The sequence below is a fragment of the Phoxinus phoxinus genome (assembly GCF_949152265.1).
Source record: "Phoxinus phoxinus genome assembly, chromosome: 6".
Taxonomy (NCBI): Eukaryota; Metazoa; Chordata; class Actinopteri; order Cypriniformes; family Leuciscidae; genus Phoxinus; species Phoxinus phoxinus.
The window spans coordinates 6,990,859-7,015,593 of NC_136881.1; the positions used below are offsets into that span (position 1 = coordinate 6,990,859).

The following is a 24,735-nucleotide window of genomic DNA, read 5'->3' on the forward strand; positions in this document are numbered from 1 at the left end:
GAAACCAGTAGTGAATGTGATTGTGAAACATGATGGATATTTGGACATTCAACATTTTTAGTTGTATTGCTGAACTCAATTAATTACGGACAATTACATTTAAAAAAAAGAATGAGCTTGAAGGAGAAGAGTTGTGTTGAATAGTGTGTTGACAAAAAAATATTAAACCTTATACAATAGTTTATTATATAGACTCATTACATGCAAAGTGAGATATTTCAAGCCTTTATTTGTTATAATTTGGATGATTATGGCGTACAGCTATGAAAACCTTTTCACAATATTCTAATTTAAAATTTGGGATTTTCATAAACTGTAAGCCATAATCATCAAAATTATAACAAATAAACAAAAACAAAAAATCTCACATTGCATGTAATGAGTCTATATAATATATTAGTTTCACCTTTTAAGTTGAATTGCTGAAATAAATGTAACGAAATAAATGAAATAAATGTTTGCACGATATTCAAATTTTTCGAGTTAGCTTTATAGCTTTTAAATGCAGGATGAGTATTTGGAATTATAGACAAATAATGAAAGATATTATTAATGAGACTTGGGGGGGGGGGTGCATTATGGCTTAAATGTTACCATATGAAACCACTATGTAACCATAGCAACGTATGCATAGCATGCTTGCTTAAACATTTTCCTTTATTATCAAAATAGGACGAGATATCGATAAATTAAGTGAACACTGTAATGATTTTACACATCACAAAGGCATTACATAAATCTCTTGAAGTGGACACTGGACAATTCGTGAAATATGTTGCGTAGCCTACACGATTCTGCTGAATTGCTGACAAAAAAAAAGTGTTTTTTTTAAGTCACTGACTAATCTAGACAAAGGGTCTGCAGTGTTTCTGAGGCGGACTGACCATACAATCGTGCTTTTCAAGTTTCTCTAGTTAACCCACCTTCTGTGCTTGCGCGATGGCTTTCCTCACAACCTCTTTTATATGAGTCTGTCCGTCCAACGGCGGTTGCGTGTACACATTGACGCGCGTCACTCCGCGGTAAGAAGAGCATTCGGGCCATCCGAGATCCAGATTCGGTATGGAGATATCGGAGCGGTCCGGCCAATACTGCAAAGACACCGCAACGTCCTCTCCCTCCGTCGTACCATTTGGTTTTTGATGCTCAGAACCGGGCTTATAATCTTCTATTTTCCGACGGAGCAACTCGAGCTCGGGTTCCGACAGGAAAGAGCGCAGCTCGTGCTCTTTCACGTATGCGTCAAAAGCGTCGCGTCCTTTCGTAGCAAGCGCCTCGAGCGCCAGCCGCTGATCCTCACTGTAGAAAAACTCTGGTTTAGATTCATTTAGACGCCAGTTCACATGATTGTTATCAAGACACTGAACTTGAGAGAGCGCCATCGTTTCCACACACAATCCGAGTTAAAAACCGGTTCCTTTTTTCTTCTCCTCCTTAAGGATTTTAATAAGTTAGGTCCCACTATAATCCTCTTACTCTTCTCAAAGTTTTTCTTCCTCGGTTAACGGCTAGAAAAATTCCGTTCGTGATCGTGGTAAAGCGTTTCCATTGTAAAGTGGCGATTCAATCGATTTTTTTGGTGTCAAATAAAGCAGATAAAAGCTATAACTTAAGCACCAAAAAAAAAAACTAGTTTTTCATTCAAATAAAGGCTATGTTGTTTCTTAAAGATAAACGATTCCTCAGATGTTATTTGATCATATTTCCCCGAGCAGAGTAATGTTAGTTCAGTAGCCTAGTAGGCTACAGGACGCAGCTGACCGCTGAGCCGGAGATAGTCTTTCAGTTTTACCGACAGGTAGACTAGAACAAAGCATCTCCAGAGGCTCTGGTGATTAGACACACCTCAGTCACCTGATCGGGAGGGGCACAAACACACACACACATATATGCACACTCAAGCGCAATAAACTTCAGCCAAACCGGCGAGATCCGCGTTTATCTTCCACTAAAGCATACACCTTGGATATCGCCGACGATAAAACAAACGTTTCACAGTTTCTTCCACGTTCCGTCTCCTGGTTTAAATAATGTCCTGAGTTTGTTGTCCATTAAAGTCCTGTGGGGCTTTTGTGTGACTTTGCCCTACTTCTGTGGAGCTAGAAAGAGGAAGAGGCCAGACGCCGGGTAGCATGAGCACCGATGACGCGGCGTGCTCGTGCTGGCCGAATAGACTGTCGAGTCAACAGTTACGCGGGTTTTGGGCGGGGTGTCCGGGAAAAAAAAGGACAGGAAACAGAGGAAAGTGAAACAGACAGTTCCTATTTTGCCCTGACTTTGTAACAAAGTAGTGGTTGTAGGCAGACACTTAAATGGACATCCGGGGCTAGGCTAGTTGTCACACGGGGAAGCTGCCTCAATAAATGTATCTTAGTAACTAAAGTTTTGAGTAAAAAGTTCCACAAATGTGCGTTTTGTCTAGAACAAAATCTAGACAAAAAATTCTCTCTCTCTCTCTCTCTCTCTCTCTCTCTCTCTCTATATATATATATATATATATATATATATATATATATATATATATATATATATTATAGCCTATAGTTTGCAAATTTACATTTTCCCTTATTTGCGGTTCCATGAATGTTTTTTTTTTTCGTAATTGTACCAGAACATTTAGGAATAGGCTACTGTTAATTTATATGTACATGTTGTTTCTTTTATTTTTTTCAGACACAGTGGCTTGTGTGGACCCTGAAGAGTGTGTAAAGGTGTGTGGTGCAGAGGTGGGATGTTCCAACCTTGCTTTTCCAAAACTAGTCATCGAACTCATGCCCAGCGGTGATCAGGATTTTATGTTTTTCAAATTGTGTATATTATATGTTTAAAAACTGATAATATAATTTTAGCAATGTGAATAAAGCCCTTCACGATCTCTTTAGCCCTAAAAATCAAGTAATTGTGTGTGTGTGTGTGTGTGTGTGTGTGTGTTCCAGGCCTCCGGGGGTTAATGATAGCTGTAATGATGGCTGCTTTGATGTCATCACTGACCTCCATCTTTAACAGTAGCAGTACCCTCTTCACCATGGACATCTGGAAGAAGTATCGAAGAGGGGCTAGCGAGAAGGAGCTGCTGCTGGTTGGCAGGTGTCTATGAGTGCTTTCATTCGTAGAATTGTGTCACCCATTTAAAACCATCGATCATTACAACATGTGTAAAGGTTGCATGTCTTCTAAGATCAAAAGCAATTACACAGAAGAATGTAAGAATGATTTATATCTTCAGAAATGCAATGCATAACCGCAGGATGAACTAGAAATCAAGGAGTGGATTAATAATTTAGATCAGCTAACATTTATGCCCTGTCATTAGGTTGAGATCATTGTAAATGAAAATAAAACCGCAATATCTTATTTAGATAACTAGAAGATGGAAGATAACTACTAGTAGCTGAACAATAAAAATTAATTAGCAAATATTACTTATGGGGTCCCATAGGATTTGGATGTTGCAGGACTCAACTTTATCATATAAACTGAAGATGATCATAAAATGTATGCCAATTTGTTTTCTCAGGATAGTGACGGTTATTCTGGTGGTGATTAGTGTGGTTTGGATCCCAATTCTTCAGAGCGCTAACAGCGGTCAGCTGTACGTTTACATCCAGTCAGTGACCAGCTATCTGGCCCCTCCTGTTACTGCCATTTTTGTAATGGCTATATTCTGGAAAAGAACCAATGAAGCGGTAACGCACACACAAAATATTACAATAAACACTGTCCGAGGCCTCACTTGGACTATGTACATATTGACATACTGACATTACCAGTCACATGCATTCGAAGAAACCACTTCTCTCTCGTGAAGAAGGAATGTCTGGCTATTTTGTTGTATCAGATTAGCAGGGTGTGTGTTTTTGTCTGTTCCAAGAACACACAAAGAGTGTGTACATGTCTGAATGACAGCAAACGAGAGCTTTCACTTCTAAGTGATTTCTAACTTTCACTTGTGAGTGATTGAGATGATAGATATCCGTATTTTCCACAAGTCACACCTTAATATAAGTCATTATATTGTAGTGTTGTTGACTCATTGTAAAGTGTGCTTTTGAGAAGCAAAAATCATTGAAAATTCCCACATGTATAAGCTGCATATCACATGATAGATAGATAGATAGATAGATAGATAGATAGATAGATAGATAGATAGATAGATAGATAGATAGATAGATAGATAGATAGATTGTTTACAAACCAGCGTGTCGTGTTTTCTTGAGGTCTTTACCAGTGATAAACAAGGATATATTCATAGAACAGGAGTAACATTGTGTCAGAGTACATATGATACAAAAAAAAGAAAAAAAGGCCTCGTGATTCTTTCATTTGATTCTATGAAAAACGCCTTATCCCAATGTGTTTTGACAAATATGCTTAGAATAAATGTTTTGCGGTGTACTAGGCTGATTATCTTGGATGTTTCACAAAGTAGAACAAAATGCTGTTTTTCATATTAGAATGACCGTATCTGCTCAAATTCAGTGCTCACATCACACTGTCTTAGCAAAATACTAGCTGTAAACTGGGCAGTTTAGCAAAGTAATGAAAACCTGTTTAACACGTCATTTCAGGGCTTTAAAACGGTGGGGGCGGGGGGGGGGGGGGATTTCAGAATTCCTGTGTTTTTACCCTGGAGGATCTTTTACTGGAAAGTTATCCCCATCCCCCACAGCAAAAAGGAAATACCCATTTTGCTAGTGAGATTTGAGATAAGTATAATTGCTCTGAAAATATTTTTCAGCATTGAGAACATTAGTTTAACATTCGTTTTTTTGAAAGCTAAAGTTCCCCCGAGAAGATTGCCTTAAGAAACCAAAACTGGCCTGATGACATTCATAGGGGTAAGAAATAAGTGGTTACAGTGGAACATTTTGTGTAAGCGCATCCGTGCAAGTCAAGGATACAAAATGTACAAGAATAAAATCAGTTTAATGACATAATTATAAAATCTACTGTCTTTACACTCAAGGCGTCTTTGTCTAAACACATACATAAATATCAGACACCCCTCACTGAAATATAGATAGATAGATAGATAGATAGATAGATAGATAGATAGATAGATAGATAGATAGATAGATAGATAGATAGATAGATAGATAGATAGATAGATAGATAGATAGATAGATAGATAGATAGAAATCAGACACCTCTCACTGAATGACAACATTTCACTGGAATTTTCGCACTTGTCAAGGGATCTTCACACTGCACTCCACCCTTAAGTAGCCTTAATAAGCAAATAAGAGCCTGTCATGTCAGGAATCTCAGCTCAGAGTTCATTCAGTGCTTTTTTTTTCCAGATACCTGAAGTAAACAGTTAGTTTAGCAGTCTCCCACGCTCATAAAACAAAATAAAAGGAACACCGATGTTTGTCCGCAGAGCTGAGTGTGTGTTTGTTTGGTATTGTGTTCGCAGGGAGCATTCTGGGGCCTGATGGTGGGTCTGGTGGTGGGCTTGACACGGATGATCCTTGAGTTTGTGTTCCCTCTACCCCGCTGTGGAGTGTTTGACCCTGCTCCCTCTGTCCTAAGGAGTGTACACTACCTACACTTTGCCATCATACTGTGCGCCCTCACTGCTATTGTTGTGGCTGTGATCAGTCTGCTGACCCCTCCACCCAACGAGGAACAGGTGATATTATCTCTTGAAAAAAGTTTTTATAGATTTTTACACCCATAATAAAATCAGAATTCCTATTAGAACCAAAACTTGAAGCCAGTCCAAATGAATCCAACTGGAAAAGTTCTTAAAAGATTCCAAAACAGAACACATACAGTAGTTAGTTCATAGTTCATATAATTGGGACAGAATTTGAAGAAATTAATGAATATTAAAATAATTAAAGGATTTGTATTCCTTGTCTGGTTTCCTTTAACTGTCCAGTCTCAAGACGTTGGCTTTGTTCACAATGGCATACCGTTCACATTTTGGGGTTGGAAAGATTTTTTTTAATGTTTTTGAAAAAAGTCTCATATGCTCACCATTGCTGCATTTATTTGACACTTTACCATGAGTAATACTGTGAAATATTAATACAATTTCAAATAACTGTTTTCTATTTTAATAGATTTTAAAATGTAAGATATTTCTGTGATGTGTATTAGTGTCACATGACCCTTCAGAAATCATCCTAATATGCCGATTTGCTTCTCAAGAAACATTTCTTAATACTATCAATGTTGAAAACAGTTGTGCTGTTTAATATATTTGTTGAAACCATAATACATTTCTTTTCATTTTCAACATTCTTTGATGAATAGAAAGTTCAAAAGAGCCTCACTCATTTAAAATATACTTCATAAATGTCTTTCTGTCACTTCACTCCGACGCCAAACTTTTGAAAGGTAGTGTACTTTCTGCAGTATGTGAAACAGCATTATGCAAACAGTAGTATGCTACTACATTCATTGTTGTCACGTGGCCTCATAACATGCATGCTTATTTCTGAAATTGGCATACCAGTACAGATATAAAACTGGTTCTTTTGCACATTTATTACAATTTTGTGGAAAATGTGTCCCAATTTGGAAAGTCTAATCAAATAATCTGTAAAGAAAAGATCTTAAAATCACAACTGATATTACTTTCAGTTCCTTTGTCATTCTGGAAAGTGCATTCCATGACAGGATTCCTGCATTACAGGAAACAGTATTATATATACATGAACTGTACTGTGCCTAATATACTGCAGAAATAATAAGACGTATGGTAGTATTCTGTTCTCTAAACATAGCTTATACAAGATACATTTTGATGCCTTTTACCAAGTAATTTAATAAAATTAATTTGGATTCTTGCAGCATGTCATATAGATTGGCTTGTGTTTGATTTTGTTTCAGATACATAATCTTACCTGGTGGACTATCCACAACAGCACTGAGAGAGAAATACCTCTACAGAAGGTATCTACACTCAGCCGCAGGACAGATGGTACGACACACACACACACACACACACACACACACACATATACACACACACACACACACACACACATATACACACACACACTGGGTTTTCATGTTTTATGGGGACATTCGATTGACATAATGATTTTTGTACAAAGTGTATATTCTATCCCCTTACACTAACCCTACCCCTGAACCTACCCATCACAGAAAACTTTCTGCATTTTTACATTTTCAAAAAACACCACTTAGTATGATTTATAAAAAAAATGGAAATGGATTTTGGACATTGCCATCTTTGAGGCGAAATTTTGACTCCATACTGTAGGGTTTACCAGGACCACACACACACACACGCACGCGCACACACACACACACACACACATTTGTTTTGACAAAAAAATGGAAATGGATTTTGGACATTGCCATCTTTGAGGGGAAATTTTTAACCCATACTGTAGAGTTTACCAGGACCACACACACACACACACACTGTACGTTTGTTTTGACATTAGTGAGGACATCTCATAGACTTCAATTGTTTTTATATATAATTTCTGATATAAACCCGAACCCCTCAGAAATCTGTGCAAGATATTAGATTAGAATATAAACATGATTTGTCAAATTTATACGCCTTTTAAACTAGTGAGGTCCATTTTTGAGTAGTGAGGAGATTTTTTAGATAAACCTGAACACACACAAACTAATCCTGCTTCCTGAGACAGAATGGAGGTGTGAGAGGAGTTTACAGCATGATCGATCTCATGAGGTTTGTTGCGGTGTATTCATCAGGGTGTGGTGGTGTTCTACATTTATGTATCAGTTGACAAAACAAAAGAGTCTTATATGCGTGAGAACACACACAAGGAACTGAGAAAAATACCAATTGTCATTTTCTTGGTTTGGAATGCAAGTAAGCTTACTGCACAAGGTGGATTATGTTACCAAGCATAACATTTGAAAACTGTAAGGCAGATTAAGGTTATATGCAATCATGCAATATGTCATTTCATTCAGTTATAAAGCTTTTTAAGCATCAAAATGTCCATGGATTTTTGAATTGTACCATGATAATACCTTGGTATTCTTTCAAGAACCTTAGAATATCATGTCAAGTCCCCTTTATTTATAGCACTTTATACAATATAGATTCTTTCAAAGCAGCGTCACAGTAATAAACAGGAAAAAAGTAATCAAAAATGCACACTCACATCAAATATGAGACAAATTCAAATTCTGTTCAATAAAGTTAATCAATTTTGAAATGCAGCTACAAGCAGCTCTACAGCAGAAGAAGAGTATCATTTTACAGCTCGAGTCAGTTCAATGTTAATTCAGTGTTAATTCGTCAATTATGAAACAAAGTCCATTCAGCCATAAAGTAAACTCTTTAAAGCTGCCATGTTAATCTCAGTTTATGAACATGGTAATCATTAAACATCAAGCACCATGGTATTACCATCTGAAACAATCACTGTGCCGCTCCTTTGCTTGTTAATTTCACAGCCAACATTTTTGTTTCAATCTAGGCTGTGAGTCTGTGCGCAGGGGTAAGTGTGTGCGCACCGCTGGCTTCTGTAGTCCCCGACCTGGACGAATTGTGTCCGAGAATCCATCTCCCATCATCCACAGCATCAGAGAAGATCCCTTCTGGTCTCGCTTCTGCTGCGTCAACGCCATCATCCTCGTGTGCGTTAACATCTTCCTCTATGCGTACTATGCGTAACACACTCAAGCTAACAGTCACGCTTTTTTGTCATTATAATATAAGTGCATCACCTAGATGACTGACAAAACCTTTGGGATTTTATTTGTTACACATCCATGTTAAAATTACAATTACATTTAGATCAGAATGACTGCAAAACAACGCAATAGCTGAATTAAGATCATCATCACAAAGAACAGTTTTATATATTTATACAAATTACTTATTAATAGTTGTTCAGTTACCTTTTCATATAATGCATATATGTTAAACAATTGTACATTTAACTTTGAGACTAGGGGGAAAAAAGAAGTTACCATGAGTTTTCTCACAGTGCATGTTGCAAGGCAATATGCTATGCATAAAGTAAGATCTTGTGTTTGATAAATATGTTCACATTAACTGGGACAAAAAAAACTCATTACTAGATACTCCCAAAGAACTGGGTGTAAGTTTAAATAAATGAGCAGTGATTAACTGTAATGTTCTGTACAGCACATCAATGACTGTAATTTGTGTCTAAATAATTATTTCAACAATAGCGTGAGGATAGGATAGCCATATATTATATGGTGGTAAGAACAGAAAATCAGGGTGGGTTACATGAAACATTAACGTGAATATTTGTGACTGTCAATATTTAACTTTTCTGTTTTCTCTTAATTTATATTGTTTTATTGTTAATGTGCAAATTAAAAATTGATACATTAAAATCATGAAGCAATGTGTAAACTAAGTGTGTTGGGTTTGGAGTGTTTGTGTGGGAATGAACCATAGACGTATGGAAGGATGATCTAATTTAAGGGTTTAATGCTCCTTTATAGAATATAAATGTGAACGGCAAGAACAAATAATACATTTAGTAGATAAAAGTTTATTTTTTCCCTTGAGTTGAAAGGTCATAGAGACGATATCTGCTCATGAAATACATCCTTACATTGTGTACGCAATATTAAACCTGATTGCTGTATTACTACAAAACTTATAGTTAAAATGTCTATCATGTATTAAATGCGTGCAGGCAATTTATAGGTGTAAATATGAGTCAGCGGTTTGGCTGACTCTTATTCATCACAGTACATCACCGTTAACATCGCTGCAAAGCTTGCTAATACTATTTTGCATATCAATGAACAGCAGTTGCAGCTTATTTATTATTTGTAATAAATAAACTGATCAGTAGAGAAAGAATGACTTAAATTATGGTCACTCCGAAAATAATATTATCTTATTATTGCTTATTTTTATGGTCATCAGGTTAACAGCATAGAATCCCAAATGTTTTCACATGGCATGGGTGGATCCAACGTTTGTTTTCCATTGGAACATCAGTCAGAGGTCTTCCTGAACAGACATATGACTGAAAACAATCAAATAACTCTCTCTTCTCTAATAAGTACAGAAATACTTAAATTAATTTCATGTAAAAAATACATATAATTTCCGCATATCCAATAGTTTTATCCACGATTTGTTAAATTATGGTATTGGAAATTATTATTATAATTTTTTTTAATAGTTACTAGTGGTCTAAATATTTTAAATATTTCAGCACTACAGTAAAAAAAAAAATGTATTTATTTATTTTATTTTTGAAGGTAAAGTGTAATTTCCGTGGCACTAAACAGAACTGTAAAAATAAATGTAACAGGGATCCCAGAAACTCCCACAATCTGCCATTGGCTGAACAAAACGATAGCCCTACCCTAGACTCACGCCATTGGTTGAGCAAATGTTTTTATAGCACCACAAAGACAGTGTTTACAAAGAATTCAATGTGCAAATGATTTAACGTTGTCTTTGAATATCAATCTAGGATTGGATTTTTTAAATCACAAAAAAATACCATTAAAGTTTGTTTCTAAGAAAAAGAGAAAGAACATTTTCCAAGTATGTACAACTTTAATATGATTGTTCACTTTAAAAGAGGGAATATATACGGTAGTAGGTGTGAAAAAAATGACAATGACAATGTGTTTTTTTATGTCTGTTAATTACGAGCAATAAAACTCCCTCCTTTTGAAAGGACTTGAAAGTATTTAAAAGAAGAATACACAGGAAGCTCAGATGATGGCTGATCAGCGAGTAAATGTCACTCAATAGTCAACTGTTAATCCTTAAGGGTGTTACAAAACGGGTTTGTTGACAAGTTAGAACTGCTTCCTGATTTGCTAAAAATCATTTACAAAGAGATTGATGGGCAAATGCTGACCATGACACATAAGGTTTAATTCAAACCTTAATCACCTGATAGACCAAACATGAATGCATTAGGCTTAGTTCACCTTTAGATTGATGGAAAGTGTGTGTAATGGATGAAGAAGTCTCAGGCTCTTATTCAGGCGAGTTTAGCCGTACAGGACAGCGACACGTATAGCTAAAGTTCAGTGGTAAATTGGCTGCACATACTCTGGTGGGAAAACGCCCACTCTTCCCCGGCACCGCCCCCTCCAGCACTGAGCGTCCGAACAGTCCAGCACGTCAATGACGTCACCGCGCAGGAAACGTAGATGAGTCGCATGATGAGATGTGAAGTCGAAGAGGGCATGGGCATGACGTGGCCTCTGAAACACAAACACACACACAAAAAACTAAGGGAAATGCATTGCAAATACGAGGAAAAAAAAGTCACAATTATGAGATATTAAGTCACAAATGTGAGAAACAAAGTCGCAATTAGAAGAAAAAATATCAACATTTTGGAGGAATAAAGTTGCAATTATGAGAAAGAGGTCTCACAATTGTGAAAAAAACATGCCTAAACCGTTAGATATAAAGTTACGACTCAGAAATCGTCTCACATGTGAGAACGTCACAATTACAAGAAATACAATCACAATTTAAGAGAAATAAATGTTGCAATAGTCACACTCACAACTATGAGAGAAAAAAAATTGTAATTACGAAAAGTCTCAAAATGATGAGAAAGTGTGAGATATAATTGTGAGATATAAAGTCACGACTGTGAAAAATAAAGTTGCAAATGTAAGAAACAAAGTAGTGATTACAATAAATTAAATTAAAATGTATGAGAAAGTTGCAATTGTGTCAATAGTTATTGTCAGAATGATGAGGGAAAAAGTCTCACGATTATGAGAGAAAGTTGCCACAGTTGTGAGACAAAGTCATATTAGAAATAGTCACAAATGTGATAAAGTCACAATTGGAAGAAATAAAAGTTTAATTTATGACAGTCACAATTACATAAAAAATGTATTACGACTGTAAGAAATAACTGCCACAATTGTGACATAATGTTGCAATTTCTGAGAAATAAAAACAAATAAAATACCTCTGAAGTTCAAAGGGACTTCCATAGAAAATCAGCAATGATATAGATAAAGGAGGGGTCACATTTGGCTCTACGCATGCCTCGTGAGAGCTTGTAACAGGATATGATGTCACGCTCAAGCTATAGAGGTTTGCATTGAGCCAAGAGATCAAAGTTTGACTTTACGTCCTCTATTGGTCAAACATCCTTTCGCTTTGCAAATGTGCAGATCAGAGTTCACCAGAGTTGAACTTTGGCTCTTACAGCTAATGATCCCTCGGGCTCTTGCAGGAAGACGGTCCTCTCTTTGGCAATGCTGTTGATCCTGTAGAAGTCCACCAGCTGGTTGAGGGAGCTGAAGACTTCATCCCATATGAAGTACTGCCCTAATCCATCCTTCAAAACCCTAAAGTGCTGCACATGGTCCCCGTAACTAGAGAGAGAGAGAGAGAGAGAAAGAGAGAGGGTTATTTACCTTCTAGATTAAGGGGGTAGATCTTGCCTGGACTTACCAGTTTATTAAATCTGAACATAAGAGTGTTTGATTAAAGGTTTTGCCCAATAAATCACAGATTGACATTTCAGCGCTCAGCAAGTTTTTGAATCACAATGATGTAGAAGCAGTGTTAATAACTGTAATAATCAAATTAGGCTCTGAACAAGTCTGTGCTTATTCTCCTGCAGATGCATGACAGTATTCCTCTCAGGTCAAATGCTCATCACAGTGCATTCAACAGCGTACTAATATACACTATCCCCCAGTTTCACAGACCAGGCTTGAGCCTAGTCCTGGACTAAAATGCATGTTGGAGCCGTTTTAACTGAACACAACTTGTCAGTGCCATTGTTTTGTCTCAAGATGCCCACCAGTAATTAATTTTTTCTAAAGCATGTTTATAAAAGCAACTTAAATGTATTAATTAACTAAAGCCTAATCCTGGCTTAAAGGCAGGATAGGTGATTTGTTCCAGATTTTTTTTTATATATGGTGGATTGCAAGTCTCTTCACATCCTGATAGCAATCACAGAGTTAAGTGGTATAAAGATATTTATATATATGTGTGACCAGACATAAGTCGCACGGGTATATTTGTGGCAAAAGCCAACAAAACACTGTATGGGTCAAAATGATTGATTTTTCTTTTATTCCAAAAATCATTAGGATATTAAGTAAAGATCATGATCCATGAAGATATTTTGTAAATTTCCTACCTTTTGTGAGTGAATGCAGCACAATCGCCAACAGAAATGGAAACCTTTAAAGGCGATTTCCGCAATATTTCTATTTTTTTGCACCCTTAGATTCCCGATTTCCAAATAGTTGTATCTCGGCCAAATATTGTCCTATCCTAACAAACCATACATCAATGGAAATCTTATTTATTCAGTACTTAAATTAATTTATTTTATATGTATAAATCTAACATTTGTATCATCTATGGCGCAGGACCTATCATATATGATATCCTACCTGCCTGTCAATTTATGTATTTCCATAGCTCCGCGCACCTGCTCGAGCAGCGCAACCGATACAGCAGCCGCCTTTTACAGTTCCTCCTGATCCAAAACAACCAGCTTATGCTGCGTTCACACTATAACTACTGTCATTTAGAGGAGATGGAAACCTGTGACGTTATACTCGGAGTGGTTCGTGACTCGAATTTATGCACTTCAGGGGCAGCGCTATCAACACCGAAATGAACCTGCAGCAGTCAGGTGGTACAGGTCAGTGCTCTTTAAGTTGTTTATGTTCATTATTATTGTAATGTTATGTGCTTTGAGACATGAGGTAGTTTAACGCCGTCCCTCGTGACGCATTTGTTTGCTCCCTGCTGTACGTGTTCATGTGTTTTGGAGGCGTGGCTTTGGAGACGCTCTGAAGGGAGGGTGGGATATTAAGCTTTTAAAGCTAGCTCACTATTGCTAGCCACTCCAAAAATTGCCTACGCTACCTTTAATCTAAGCCTTGTCTGTGAAACCAGGCCTAAAAATCAAACAATAATCCACTCAAAATGCAGCAATACAATATCAATATCCTTATGCATCTACATTTAAGATGCAATAATACAGTGGATGTCCAGTAAGTATGTGAAAAAAAGTATATTTTTCAACTGTACATGTGTTAAGTGTTTTTCAAAAACATATTTATCATCAATAATTCTTCCTCAATTACTCTTCAGTGCAAATGGAATTTAATTGCTGAAATTGACTTATTGACCAATTGAGGAAGAATTGTTGATGATAAATATGTTTTTGAAAAACACTTAACACATGTACAGTTGCAAAATATACTTTTTTTCACATAAAACTATCAACTCTATCTTTTAGTCTATATTCTAAAATATATATTATTTTTTTCATTTTAGAATGTATCATTTTTATAATTATTTAATTATGCATTTGAATTTATTTTAAATATATATTTTTTTGTCTTTTACAACCCCCGTAAATTGGTAAATCTTAAAAAAAATATATAAATGTTTTTGTTTTTTTACTAGTGATTAATCTTATTTTTAATACATTTGTTGTAAATAATTCTTATTTGAACACATGCTATTAATTGTTTCTGGTTTACTGAGAAACATGCAGATATTGACTCACACCCTGCCCTGTGGCATGTGTCTTTAATCACCTGGTGGCTCCACCCTACCACACCTGCTCTTAACATGTGTGGGTGTTACTCACACACACATACACAGATCCATATCAGTCCACGCAATCCTGCATGGATCACTCTGCTTGTTCAGACAGAATCGATGACAGAATGCCTCTGGGTGTGTGTGTGTGTGTGTGCTTGTTTATGTTATTTATGAGGACACAAAGTTGTCTAATGACATGCGTATTACTGGTATTACAACTTAAACGTGGTTTATGGGGACATTTCATGAGTACTTGTAATTCAAATAGCTTAAAAAACATAAAAAACAATGTTTTATTAAAAATGCAGAATGTCTCCTGTGATGGGTGTGTTTAGGGATAGGGGCAGTGTAAGGGGAGAGAATATACAGTTTGTACAGTATAAAAACCATTATGCCTATGGAGGAATGTAGTTGCACAAACTGTAATGTAGTTACACACGTGTGTGTGTGTGTGTGTGTGTGTGTGTGTGTGTGTGTGTGTGTGTGTGTGTGTGTGTGTGTGTGTGTGTGTGTGTGTGTGTGTTTAGGGAGAGTAAGACATTATAATGCATTCATTACATATGACCCAACATTAAAACAGGCACACATTAATAATTCTTAGACACAAGCTCCAGCATAAACGATCTCACGTTAATTTTCTGTTTTTTGTGTAGCAAAGTTGTCATCTCCTCCGACCATGTGACTAACACCTAGGTGTAAGATATTCAAACTGACCAATCAGACCATCACCATTTCCCCCATTGTCCAAAAGCTCTGGCCTAATAGGCCCACATCAGTCTTAGCATTGCTGTACTGGAAATGTCTGAGAGAAAAGCAAGTGTCTTTGTTGCGTTGAAATAATCTTGGATTATTTCCAACCTTACATTAGCATTGTGCTTTCTGTTTACATTAAGCTTTTATTGTGATTGGCCCAAAACAATACAACTAACCCTTTTTGTCATTCTCTAACTGCCTAAATACGCACCGTTCAAAAGTTTGGAGTCGTGAGATTTTTTTTTACAGTTTTACAAGTCTCTTATGCTCACCAAGGCTGCATTTATTTGATCAAAGATACATTTGAAATATTAATAAAATTTTAAATAACTATATTCTATTGTAATACATTTTTAAATTATTATTTTTCCTGTGATGACAAACCTGAATTTTCAGCATCATTACTCCAGTCTTCAGTGTCACATGATCCTTCAGAAATCATTCTAATATGCTGATTTATTATCAATGTTGGAAACATTGCGCTGCTTAATATTTTTTTAGAACCTGTCATACTTTTTTTCATACTTAAGCAGCACAACTTTTTCCAACTGATAATAACCGAGTATCAAATCAGCATATTATAATGATTTCTAATGATGAAAATTCAACTTTGCATCACAGAAATAATTTATATTTTTAATAATAATTTATATTTTTAATAATAATTCATATTTTTAATAAGTATATTAAAATAGAAAAGCATTATTTAAAATTGTAATCATATTTTCCCCCTGTATTTTTTTTTATCAAATAAGACTTAAAGATCATAAGAGACTTCTTTCAAAAACATAAAAAATAGTAATGTGTCTAAACTTCTGACCGATACTGTATGTATGCATGTATGTATGTATAGTTCAGTTCATTACTGAATGATGACTAGTCAATACAGCATTCCAGCAGTGCTAATTTACACAACTATACAGCTGCTCATCAGCTACTGAGCACATTCCCTGGGGGTCCATGAGGTAGTCCAGGAGGTCTGGCAACATATATGAACATTTTCTTAAATTTCATGACTTTTCTGACTATTTGAACGAACATTTGCAAATGATATGCTTGCACTCTAAGAGAAACATGGTACAAAAGCTGTCACTGGGGCGAAACCTTTTAAAAAAGGTTCTAAAATTGACCATTTAGGCACTAATATAATCACTTCTGGTACCGATGTGTACTATTAGGTACAAAGGTGTACCTTTTGAAAGGGTCCTCACCCAGTGGCAGCTTTTGTACCTTTTTTTCTGAGAGTGTGTTAAGCATTCATGTTAGTTAGAGTTCCTAAACTAAAGGTTACTAAATGTCACTGTATAGGTCTGTAAAGGTTGATTTACCTAAAAATATAAATGATTATTATAACAATATCCTTCTGTCTTTCCCTCTCTTTTCTTCCTTGCTTTCTCCCTCCCTCTCCATCACACACATGTAAAAACACACAGAAACATCTGTGCTGGCCTCAGGTCCTCAAGCTTGTTAAGAGGCACTATGCTAATAATATGTGACTAGATTGGATTCATTGTGCTGAAATTGTGTTGCAACTATCCCTCGATTTCTCTTTCAATTTTCCTTCTCTTTGTCTCAGTAGGATTTGACGTTTTGGGTCAGGCCTTTAGAGGTGTAAAGCAAAGTGATCTAAAAATAATCCATGCATGTCCACCTTCCCAACGCATGCCAACTTATTCAATAAAATTCTACCATGAGCTGCGAGCTGTAAATAAAAGAAGAAAAGAAAAGGTGTTGATGCAAAGACAAACGTTACTATTTTTGATATGAACAACCCTCCAACAATGAATGATATCTGAAATCATGCAGCCTATTACTTTTAAGCAGAACTAGTGAGCAATAAAATGTGTGAGATGTCCGTTTACATGATACTGATTTCAACTAAAAACTGAAAGAATTGTATGCGGTTTGGTTGTTCGTTTACACGCCAATGGCGTTTTGGATGCCAGAAAACGCTAACTTTTTGAAAACGGGTTTCAAAGTGCAAGTTACCATACTGTTATTGATTGTCTCCATGTAAACTACAAAAATGTGAATTTGTGAAAACGGTGAAGTCATGCGTATTACGTGTTCAGTCTATTTTTCTTTACAAAGTGACAGCGTCAACTACTGGCCTGGCAGCATAATGCTACCCTGGAAATCTAGAGTTCTCACGAGAGCACAATTTGAATTTGCTCAGCGAGTCACTGGCATTGAGTAACGATGCTCATTAACTATGCCCTTGTAGCCGAGCTGCACCAATCACATCGGTGTATCTGATATAGGCGGGTCAGAGGCGAGCTAAACAGAAGACGACAGCGCTGCGACATCGAAGTCATTAGTAAACATTGCAAGATGGCTGTGGTTGAACACCAGTTGTTTGAAACGGCTTTGGCCGCTACAATGAACGAGTTAGACTTGGCTTTTTATCTAAAAGAGGAACAGAAGACGGCGCTCGAATCGTTCCTTTGTAAGAAGGAACGATTTGATCATTTTTCTTTTTAAATTCATGTGCCCTCATAATCTTTAATGAAAATAACTTCCCCTTCCCTGCAGCAACAATCTCTTCTCTTCTCTGGTGACGTGTGTACTGGCGAGAAGTTAGGGCAACATGTCACTCACATGAGATCGACCAATAGCAAACCACGACCATTTAAAGATCCAATCAATTCCCCATGGAAAAAATCAGGCCCCGCCCTACATTATTTTTTCTTGTTCATGAAGCCGTTTCTCTCAGATATACGTCACAATAGGGAAGAAAAGACTCTAAACTTCTGTTTCATGCTGACTTTAATAGGCTCTTTTGAATTGGGCAAGAAACCACCAGAACATCCAAGCAATAATCTAGTAATCTGAACTGTGTATACATGCAGTACATACATCACTTGTATGCGTTATGTATGCATGTATAACACAAAGTGTTATAAAAAGTACTTTTTTGCTTGGCATATTTAAAAGGTTTCCGTTTCCACCAAGAGAACTCTGAACTGTTTAAATAGGTTCTGGAGTGCTGGGAGCAAAAGGATTACATCACGGCAAAACGCTACCATGCACTCCACTCTAATTAGAGTGTATTAATGAAGAGCCAGATAGGGTAACAGGGACACACATTAACACACACGCATATGCAAGCACACTCATGTCGGCTGTAGACATCAGCACATGCAGGGAATAATAATATCAAGCTTTTATATGACGTGTACATGTGTGTGGCAGAGGCGAGCAGTGAATGTAGGGTTCATTTGTAGGGTGCATCTGACCTGACAGACACAGAGAACTCTCCTGGTGTGCTCTCGCTCTCCCTAATGAGAAACGCTCCACACTCCAGCGGTCTCAGGCGGTTTTCTGCAGCCTGCCGTGATATTCCACCCACAAACCACCTGCAAAATACAAGCTCATCTGTCACAATACAGTGTATCGTGCATTTATAAACTGAAAGGGGACTACTGTATAGTAGTGTACTTAAAAAAGGGGGTTCTTTGATCATGTAAAAAAAAAAAAAAAAGATTTACTTGTTTATTGTTGTACAGCTTTGTAGAAGAGAACAAAGCAATTTAAGTTCTTTAAAATTTAAGTTTTAAGTCAAGCCAGGTTTTTTTTTAGCTCAAAAAATGGCCTACAATGAAAAATGTACAGTCTCAATCTACCTCTTCCCAGCATGCACCAGGCTATGAATAATTAATATGGTCATACTGTTGGACCATTTGCAAGTTTTTATTTTTTATTTTGTTGTCACGTTTAGTATGCTATTGTCTTGTGATGTCAGGTTGTGTTTATTCCTTACAATGATCAGTTGATTTTGTGAGTGTTTTTTTTTCTCAAGCACTTTGCTCTCCATGTACATTTCATAAAAAATACATTAGATGAAGCATATAATTTTGAATAATTAAAAAATGTAATAATCTGCACCGAACTCAAGTAACTTTCAAGTAAGACTTGATCTAAATAGGCAATTAATACATTTACATTTATGCAATTTGCTTTTTTTTTGCTTTTTTTTAAATTGCGTTTAAGAAGTAAATTTTTTTACAACTTTTTTTGCTTTTTCTTATCACAAAAAATTTATTCAGAAAACAATATTTCAGATTTTTTTTATTTACAGAACAATTTGTTCACAAAATTTCTTCAGTGTTAAGAAGTATATGCATTGTTTTCATCATGTTTTTAGATTTTTAGAAATGGGAGTGTTTGCATGATATAGGGTCGGGTGAAACAACATGTTTCACTGTGCGAAAGTGTTCGGCCGTCTTGAGCTGCATTGACCGTAAGCCAATGTTTGATCTCATTTAGTCCTCTTTTTCATTACGATCATGAATATTAACTGACTCATCCTTTCAGTTCAAAATGACTGGTAAGTTCTCAGTCATAAAACTGCTTTGTTCAGGTCTAGCCACAGCATGTTTGAAGGGCTTTGGTCTGGTCTTTGATTTTTGCTAATCCTCACCGTCTCATAAAAATCTCAACCATCCACATCATGGTAAAACTGCAGGTTAAGGAAGTCCTTATCTAGCAGATGTCCTTACCTAGCAGTTTCAATAATATCGGGAAGGCCACACCCACTGCGATTTGTAAATCGTATGACATCAAAGTGAGGTGTAATGCTGGGAAATCCCTACATTCATACAGAGGACGCTACTTCTTTGAAAATATTTTTTTTCTAGTCTGGATGAATCACATTAATTGTAAAATACATATAATCCTACACCCAAGCCTAAAGCTCTGGCTGTGCATCCAACAGCACCATTACAAGGTCGGGACTGATGCAATTGTCACAAATACAACATTCAGAACCACAGAGACACAACACCTATCAAATACCTTCTGGAGCGCAAACTACTAGCGATAACAGGACTAAAAGAAATGACCCTTACTTATGGTGCATCTCAATCAGCTTTATATTCAGAAGTCAGTGCATTGAACAGAAAGTCTGTCATTTTAAGGGCTGTCTCAATCGCAAAATCTTCCAGGGCATAGAAATGTTCACTCCCACAATACACCTTGAAAACCAAGGAGCATCACTGCTCACTAACGGACATTAACTGAAGTGTGAAACATAAACCACTGGAAACTCTTCTAAATGTCAAACATAACTGAAACTAAACACTAACATGGTTTTCCCTTTACTGAATAACACATAAAATATCACTTTTTCCCATAGATTTACTCTCCTAGTGCAGTCCATTGCAAAGCATGCTGGGAACTACGGATCCACAGTCCAGTTTCTAATTATGTCACCAAAAATGACTCATGCGGATTAAGTAAACTTCAGTTTTAAAAATAGGCCTATTAGGTGGATTGAATTAAGTTGTGACAAATCGTGTTACTTTAGCTCATTTTAATTAATTAAACTGAACAAGACTATAACTACATCCTTTATTTATATTAATTATGAGTTACAAGAACAGAACAAAAGATGACTGCAAAGGTTTCCCCAAAACATCTTGATGAACTTTGTCATTCACAGATAAAGTCACATGCTAAGTTAGATCGACTTTGGTCACGTGATACTTACGTGTGAGGTCTTACATTGATATAGTTCTTCGGTACATAGCCCCGCCTACCCAACAGCTCAGCTGTGTACCAGTTTGGATCGTCGTCCATGTTTGTAACCTAAAATATGCATAAGTTCAATGTTCAGATGTCCATTATCAGCTTAGGTTAGACTAGAGAACAACTATTTGCTTAGTGGAAGTTGAAACGACTTTTCAAGTATCATGTAACTATGTAACAGCCCCAGATACAAATTCGGTAATAAAAAAAATAATGCAAATGACCCATTTTCCGCTTAAGTTCAAATAACGCATAAACAAATGACTGGCTGGTCTGGTGTAGTATTTTACTGACTAGTTAACATACAGTCTACCCTGAGAAATATTTACAATTTTCCCTAATAGATTTCTAATTATAAAGTAGACCATGTTTGTCTACCTGGTTTCACAGACAGGGCTTAGATTAAGCCAGGATTAGGCCTTAGTTCAAATAGGACATTTAAGTATAGCTTTTATTAACATGCCTTAGAAAATAAAAAAAGACTGGTGTGTATCTTGAGACAAAACAATGCCAGTGCAAGTTGTTCAGTTAAAACAGCTCAAATATGCATTTTAGTCTGAGACTAGACTTAAGCCTTGCCTGTGAACCCGGGGGAAAGAATTATCTTGCACTGTACCCTCCCACAATCTGCCCAGCTACATAAACCACCACTATTCATTCAGATATTCAATCTGCAACACTGATGCACACACTGATCAAGTCTTTTCTGCAAAGGATCAGCATGCGGACTATAATCCTTGTAGTATCATATAGTGTTCACAGTGAACTATTGCATGCACACACACGCACACATATACACTCAGACTCACCTTCAGGATGTCACCCTTCTGGAAACTGAGTTCATCACATTCACTCGCTCTGAAACTGTAAAGAGCCTCAGCCTCCATTGAAGAAAGAACAGAAGAGAAAATAACAGGCAGTGAAGTGGAGATGAGACCAGGATGAAGACAAGAAAGAGGGAAGAGGAAAAAAAGGATGGGAAAGGATGAGCACAAATGGAAAAAGATGAAAAAAATTATTAAAAAGGATGGAGTATGGAGATGTAGAATGGAGAGGGTGAATGAGAAGAATAATCTGTAGAAGGACGATAAGTACAGCCTTCAGCGCAGAAAAACTGGAGCGACAAAAACATTGAGTGAAAAACTGAGGAAGCACTATGTTGATAGAGAAACGGAGAGAATATGTGTGTCTGCCAGTACAGCTGTGCAGCGGAGGGGGAAGGAGAGAGAGAGAGAGAGAAAGCGAGTGAGAGAAAAGAAAAAAGAGAAAATTAAAGAGAGCAGAAAAGCAGTGACCAGATCAGAACATTACATGCTTTTGATTCAATTTTTCAAATGGCCGAGATATAAGGAAATATAATGCACTACAAAAAATGTATAGTAACAAATTAAGACACACTTGAGTGAATGTATATATGTTCTTATGTTGGCTTGGCAATACTGAAATCCTATTTAGGCTTATCACCATCTTCTTCCTTTCTTCTTCTGAGAATAAATTTAGTCAGTATCTCCTCCTATAGCTTTAAACTCAGGTCAGACCTTCAGACTGTTCTGACCCGGGTTGCTATATCTTTTCTAACTGATTGGGCTTAGGCTATCAAAACTATGAAAAATCCCATTGAATTTCATTGAGGGGATCAAAATGTTTATACTCCAATAGAGTAGCTTCACATCCACCAAGTATCTAGCAAGCCTAGCAAATAGGACATGCTAAAACATGCCAGCAACATGCTAATTCATGCTAACAACATGTTAAAACATACTTGCAACATGCTAATGCATGTAAGCAATGCAAAACATGCTGGCAGCATGCTAAATCATTCAAGCAATGTGCTAAAACGTGTTAGCAACATGCTAGTTCTAACAGTATGATAAATAATGTTAGCAACATGCTAAAACTTGTCAGCAACATGTTAATTCATACTAGCAATGTGTCAAGACACGCAAAACATGTTAAACCATGCTAGTAACGTGCTATGTTTAAAGTCGTCATGAAAACGAAATTTACCCTATTTACTTTGTTAGCGCACATTACTAGTCACATTACTAGTTAATACACAGAAATAATTTGCTTGTCATGGTAATCTTTAAGCAAAATCTGAACATTTGCTTCCGCTCTGGAATGGCGTTCCTTCTCTGATGATGTCAGTTTGACGGCATGGGTTGAATATCCTTAACCACTCCTCTCCGACTGTCAGTTTTCTATGAGTAAGGGATGGACAGGAGGTGCACAGTAGTAAAACCCGCCCTCTATTCAATAATCCGTTTTACTAGGAAATACGTCACAACACTGAAGAAAAGTCGGTTGCAACTTCCAGTTCACTTGGACTTTAAATTTATGAATACGAATCACATGAACTAAATGTTCCCTCTTTCCATGAAGATTTATACAAAATGTTTTATTAAACTCTAGAGTCTATTGTTTTACTCATTTAAAATAATAATATTTTATTATATGTTAATATCTTAAGATTATTCAATTCAATTTGATGGAATTTTACTATACAATTACTTACTTACAATTACATAATTTCCACATACTTCCATTTGTGTTACTAAAATAGTCTACAAAGAGTATTTAGCATAACAATTTATGAAGTATATTTAATCATAAATCTTGTTGGGCACATGTTTTTTATCCTATGGCCGTGTGTGTGAAACTAAAAACACGGCCCTTATTAAGAGCACTTGCTGCAGCTGTGCATGTGTTCGATTGTTGTGCATGTTGGTCACGTCCGCTCTGATTCAGATGACACGACATTTAATAAACGCACATGGTCACATAATATCTCTGCCTCTTGACTTGGTGCAGCTTGATTCATTCATTTTAAAGAGAGCGTTTCAGAACTGAATAGCTTACACATGAGACTGCACTGAATATTTAATTGTTTGCATGGAGATGATTTCAGTTCTCTATATCTGACAGATGACAGTCAGATGGCATTTAGTTTAGTTCTCTTTTTAGTTTCAGTTCAAATTTTATAAGTTAAACCTCTTTCCCACACATCTCGCCCAATTTCATGTCTTAGACAGAATTATATTGCATAATGAAGGCATTTTTAGCACATATACTCAATTTAAACGCATAGTTAATTCAGATATAAATTTTTTAGGTCATTCATACAAACAACCATTATATTTCATGAACCTTGCATTGTTTTGAGATGGACATCGCTGAAAGTAACTATAGCTTGCCATTCATAATATGATTCAATTTTTCAGACTGATTAAATCCGGTAACATAATCAGGAGCCTTTTTGAAAGAATCCTCTCACAGTACATTCTCATTACATTCATTTCAGACTGCAAACTCATATGCAAATTAAACTATATTCAAATATATTTTAATTTACTGTGGCACTGTATAAATCGGTTTATTGGAATATTTAAAGTTCACAATTTTTACCTTTACATTAAATCATTTAGAATTTAGAGATTGCATTTGACCTCTTGAAAGAATTTGAATAAACGTTATTATTGATTCAAGGGTCATACTGACAAGAAACCCATTCAAACGATCATATCTCAAAGATTGTGTACTCACTGATGCTTGATGTATTTCAGCTCACTGGAGACGATTTGCATGCAAATCAGTTTCTGTAATATATCTCTCTTATTAGAGACAACCCGGCTTGTCCTCGGAGGAAGCTCTATCTCAGCTTCATCCTCAGCTGTCCTCTGCAACAACACAGAGATGCAGATGGCCAATGGAAGGCAAGGGGGCTAAAATTAAAGATTCCCAAAGAGCTTTTACAACCTGAGACCATCAGAGGTGGTCTTTTGTTAGAAGGTTACCTTTTGTTATTATGTTGTTCAGGTGTTTTCTTCATCACTCAGTCAGTACGTTGGTCCAGTCTTCACTGGTCAGGGGTTTTACTGTCCAGCCCTGTGTGCAACAAGTCTAATCACAAGTCATGTAATTGAACC

General features: G+C 36.4%; 3 protein-coding genes across 14 annotated transcripts in view; 1 reads left to right on the forward strand and 2 right to left on the reverse strand.

Moving 5' to 3' along the window:
- Window positions 1–2,284, reverse strand: part of fam83gb (family with sequence similarity 83 member Gb) — an 8,402-nt gene extending 6,118 nt beyond the window's left edge. The window contains exons 1-2 of one of the 4 annotated variants that reach the window (XM_079616856.1): window positions 1,962–2,195; window positions 924–1,299 (exon numbers count right to left, since the gene is read on the reverse strand). Coding sequence is in view for 1 of the 4 variants with exons in the window: in XM_079616854.1 (XP_079472980.1) it covers window positions 924–1,382 (459 nt within the window). In the remaining 3 variants the exon portion in view is untranslated. Of the gene's footprint in view, window positions 1–923 lie in introns of all 4 variants that reach the window. The other 3 variants (XM_079616855.1, XR_013798129.1, XM_079616854.1) reach the window with 3 other exon arrangements.
- The window catches only part of slc5a10 (solute carrier family 5 member 10), a 26,070-nt gene extending 15,521 nt beyond the window's left edge, over window positions 1–10,549 (forward strand). For both annotated transcript variants that reach the window (XM_079616857.1, XM_079616858.1), the window contains exons 9-14: window positions 2,674–2,781; window positions 2,937–3,087; window positions 3,518–3,686; window positions 5,417–5,632; window positions 6,841–6,931; window positions 8,442–10,549. In XM_079616857.1, coding sequence (XP_079472983.1) covers window positions 2,674–2,781; window positions 2,937–3,087; window positions 3,518–3,686; window positions 5,417–5,632; window positions 6,841–6,931; window positions 8,442–8,638 — 932 coding nt within the window. In that variant the 3' untranslated portion in view covers window positions 8,639–10,549. The remainder of the gene's footprint in view (window positions 1–2,673; window positions 2,782–2,936; window positions 3,088–3,517; window positions 3,687–5,416; window positions 5,633–6,840; window positions 6,932–8,441) is intronic.
- The window catches only part of grapb (GRB2 related adaptor protein b), a 16,523-nt gene continuing 2,294 nt past the window's right edge, over window positions 10,507–24,735 (reverse strand). For 2 of the 8 annotated variants that reach the window (XM_079616859.1, XM_079616861.1), the window contains exons 2-8: window positions 24,604–24,694; window positions 24,353–24,486; window positions 21,619–22,010; window positions 20,772–20,869; window positions 18,520–18,639; window positions 12,156–12,324; window positions 10,507–11,184 (exon numbers count right to left, since the gene is read on the reverse strand). In XM_079616859.1, the coding sequence (XP_079472985.1) occupies window positions 11,005–11,184; window positions 12,156–12,324; window positions 18,520–18,639; window positions 20,772–20,869; window positions 21,619–21,696 (645 nt within the window). In that variant the 5' untranslated portion in view covers window positions 21,697–22,010; window positions 24,353–24,486; window positions 24,604–24,694 and the 3' untranslated portion in view covers window positions 10,507–11,004. Of the gene's footprint in view, window positions 11,185–12,155; window positions 12,325–18,519; window positions 18,640–20,771; window positions 20,870–21,618; window positions 22,011–24,352; window positions 24,487–24,603; window positions 24,710–24,735 lie in introns of all 8 variants that reach the window. The other 6 variants (XM_079616864.1, XM_079616863.1, XM_079616865.1 and 3 more) reach the window with 4 other exon arrangements.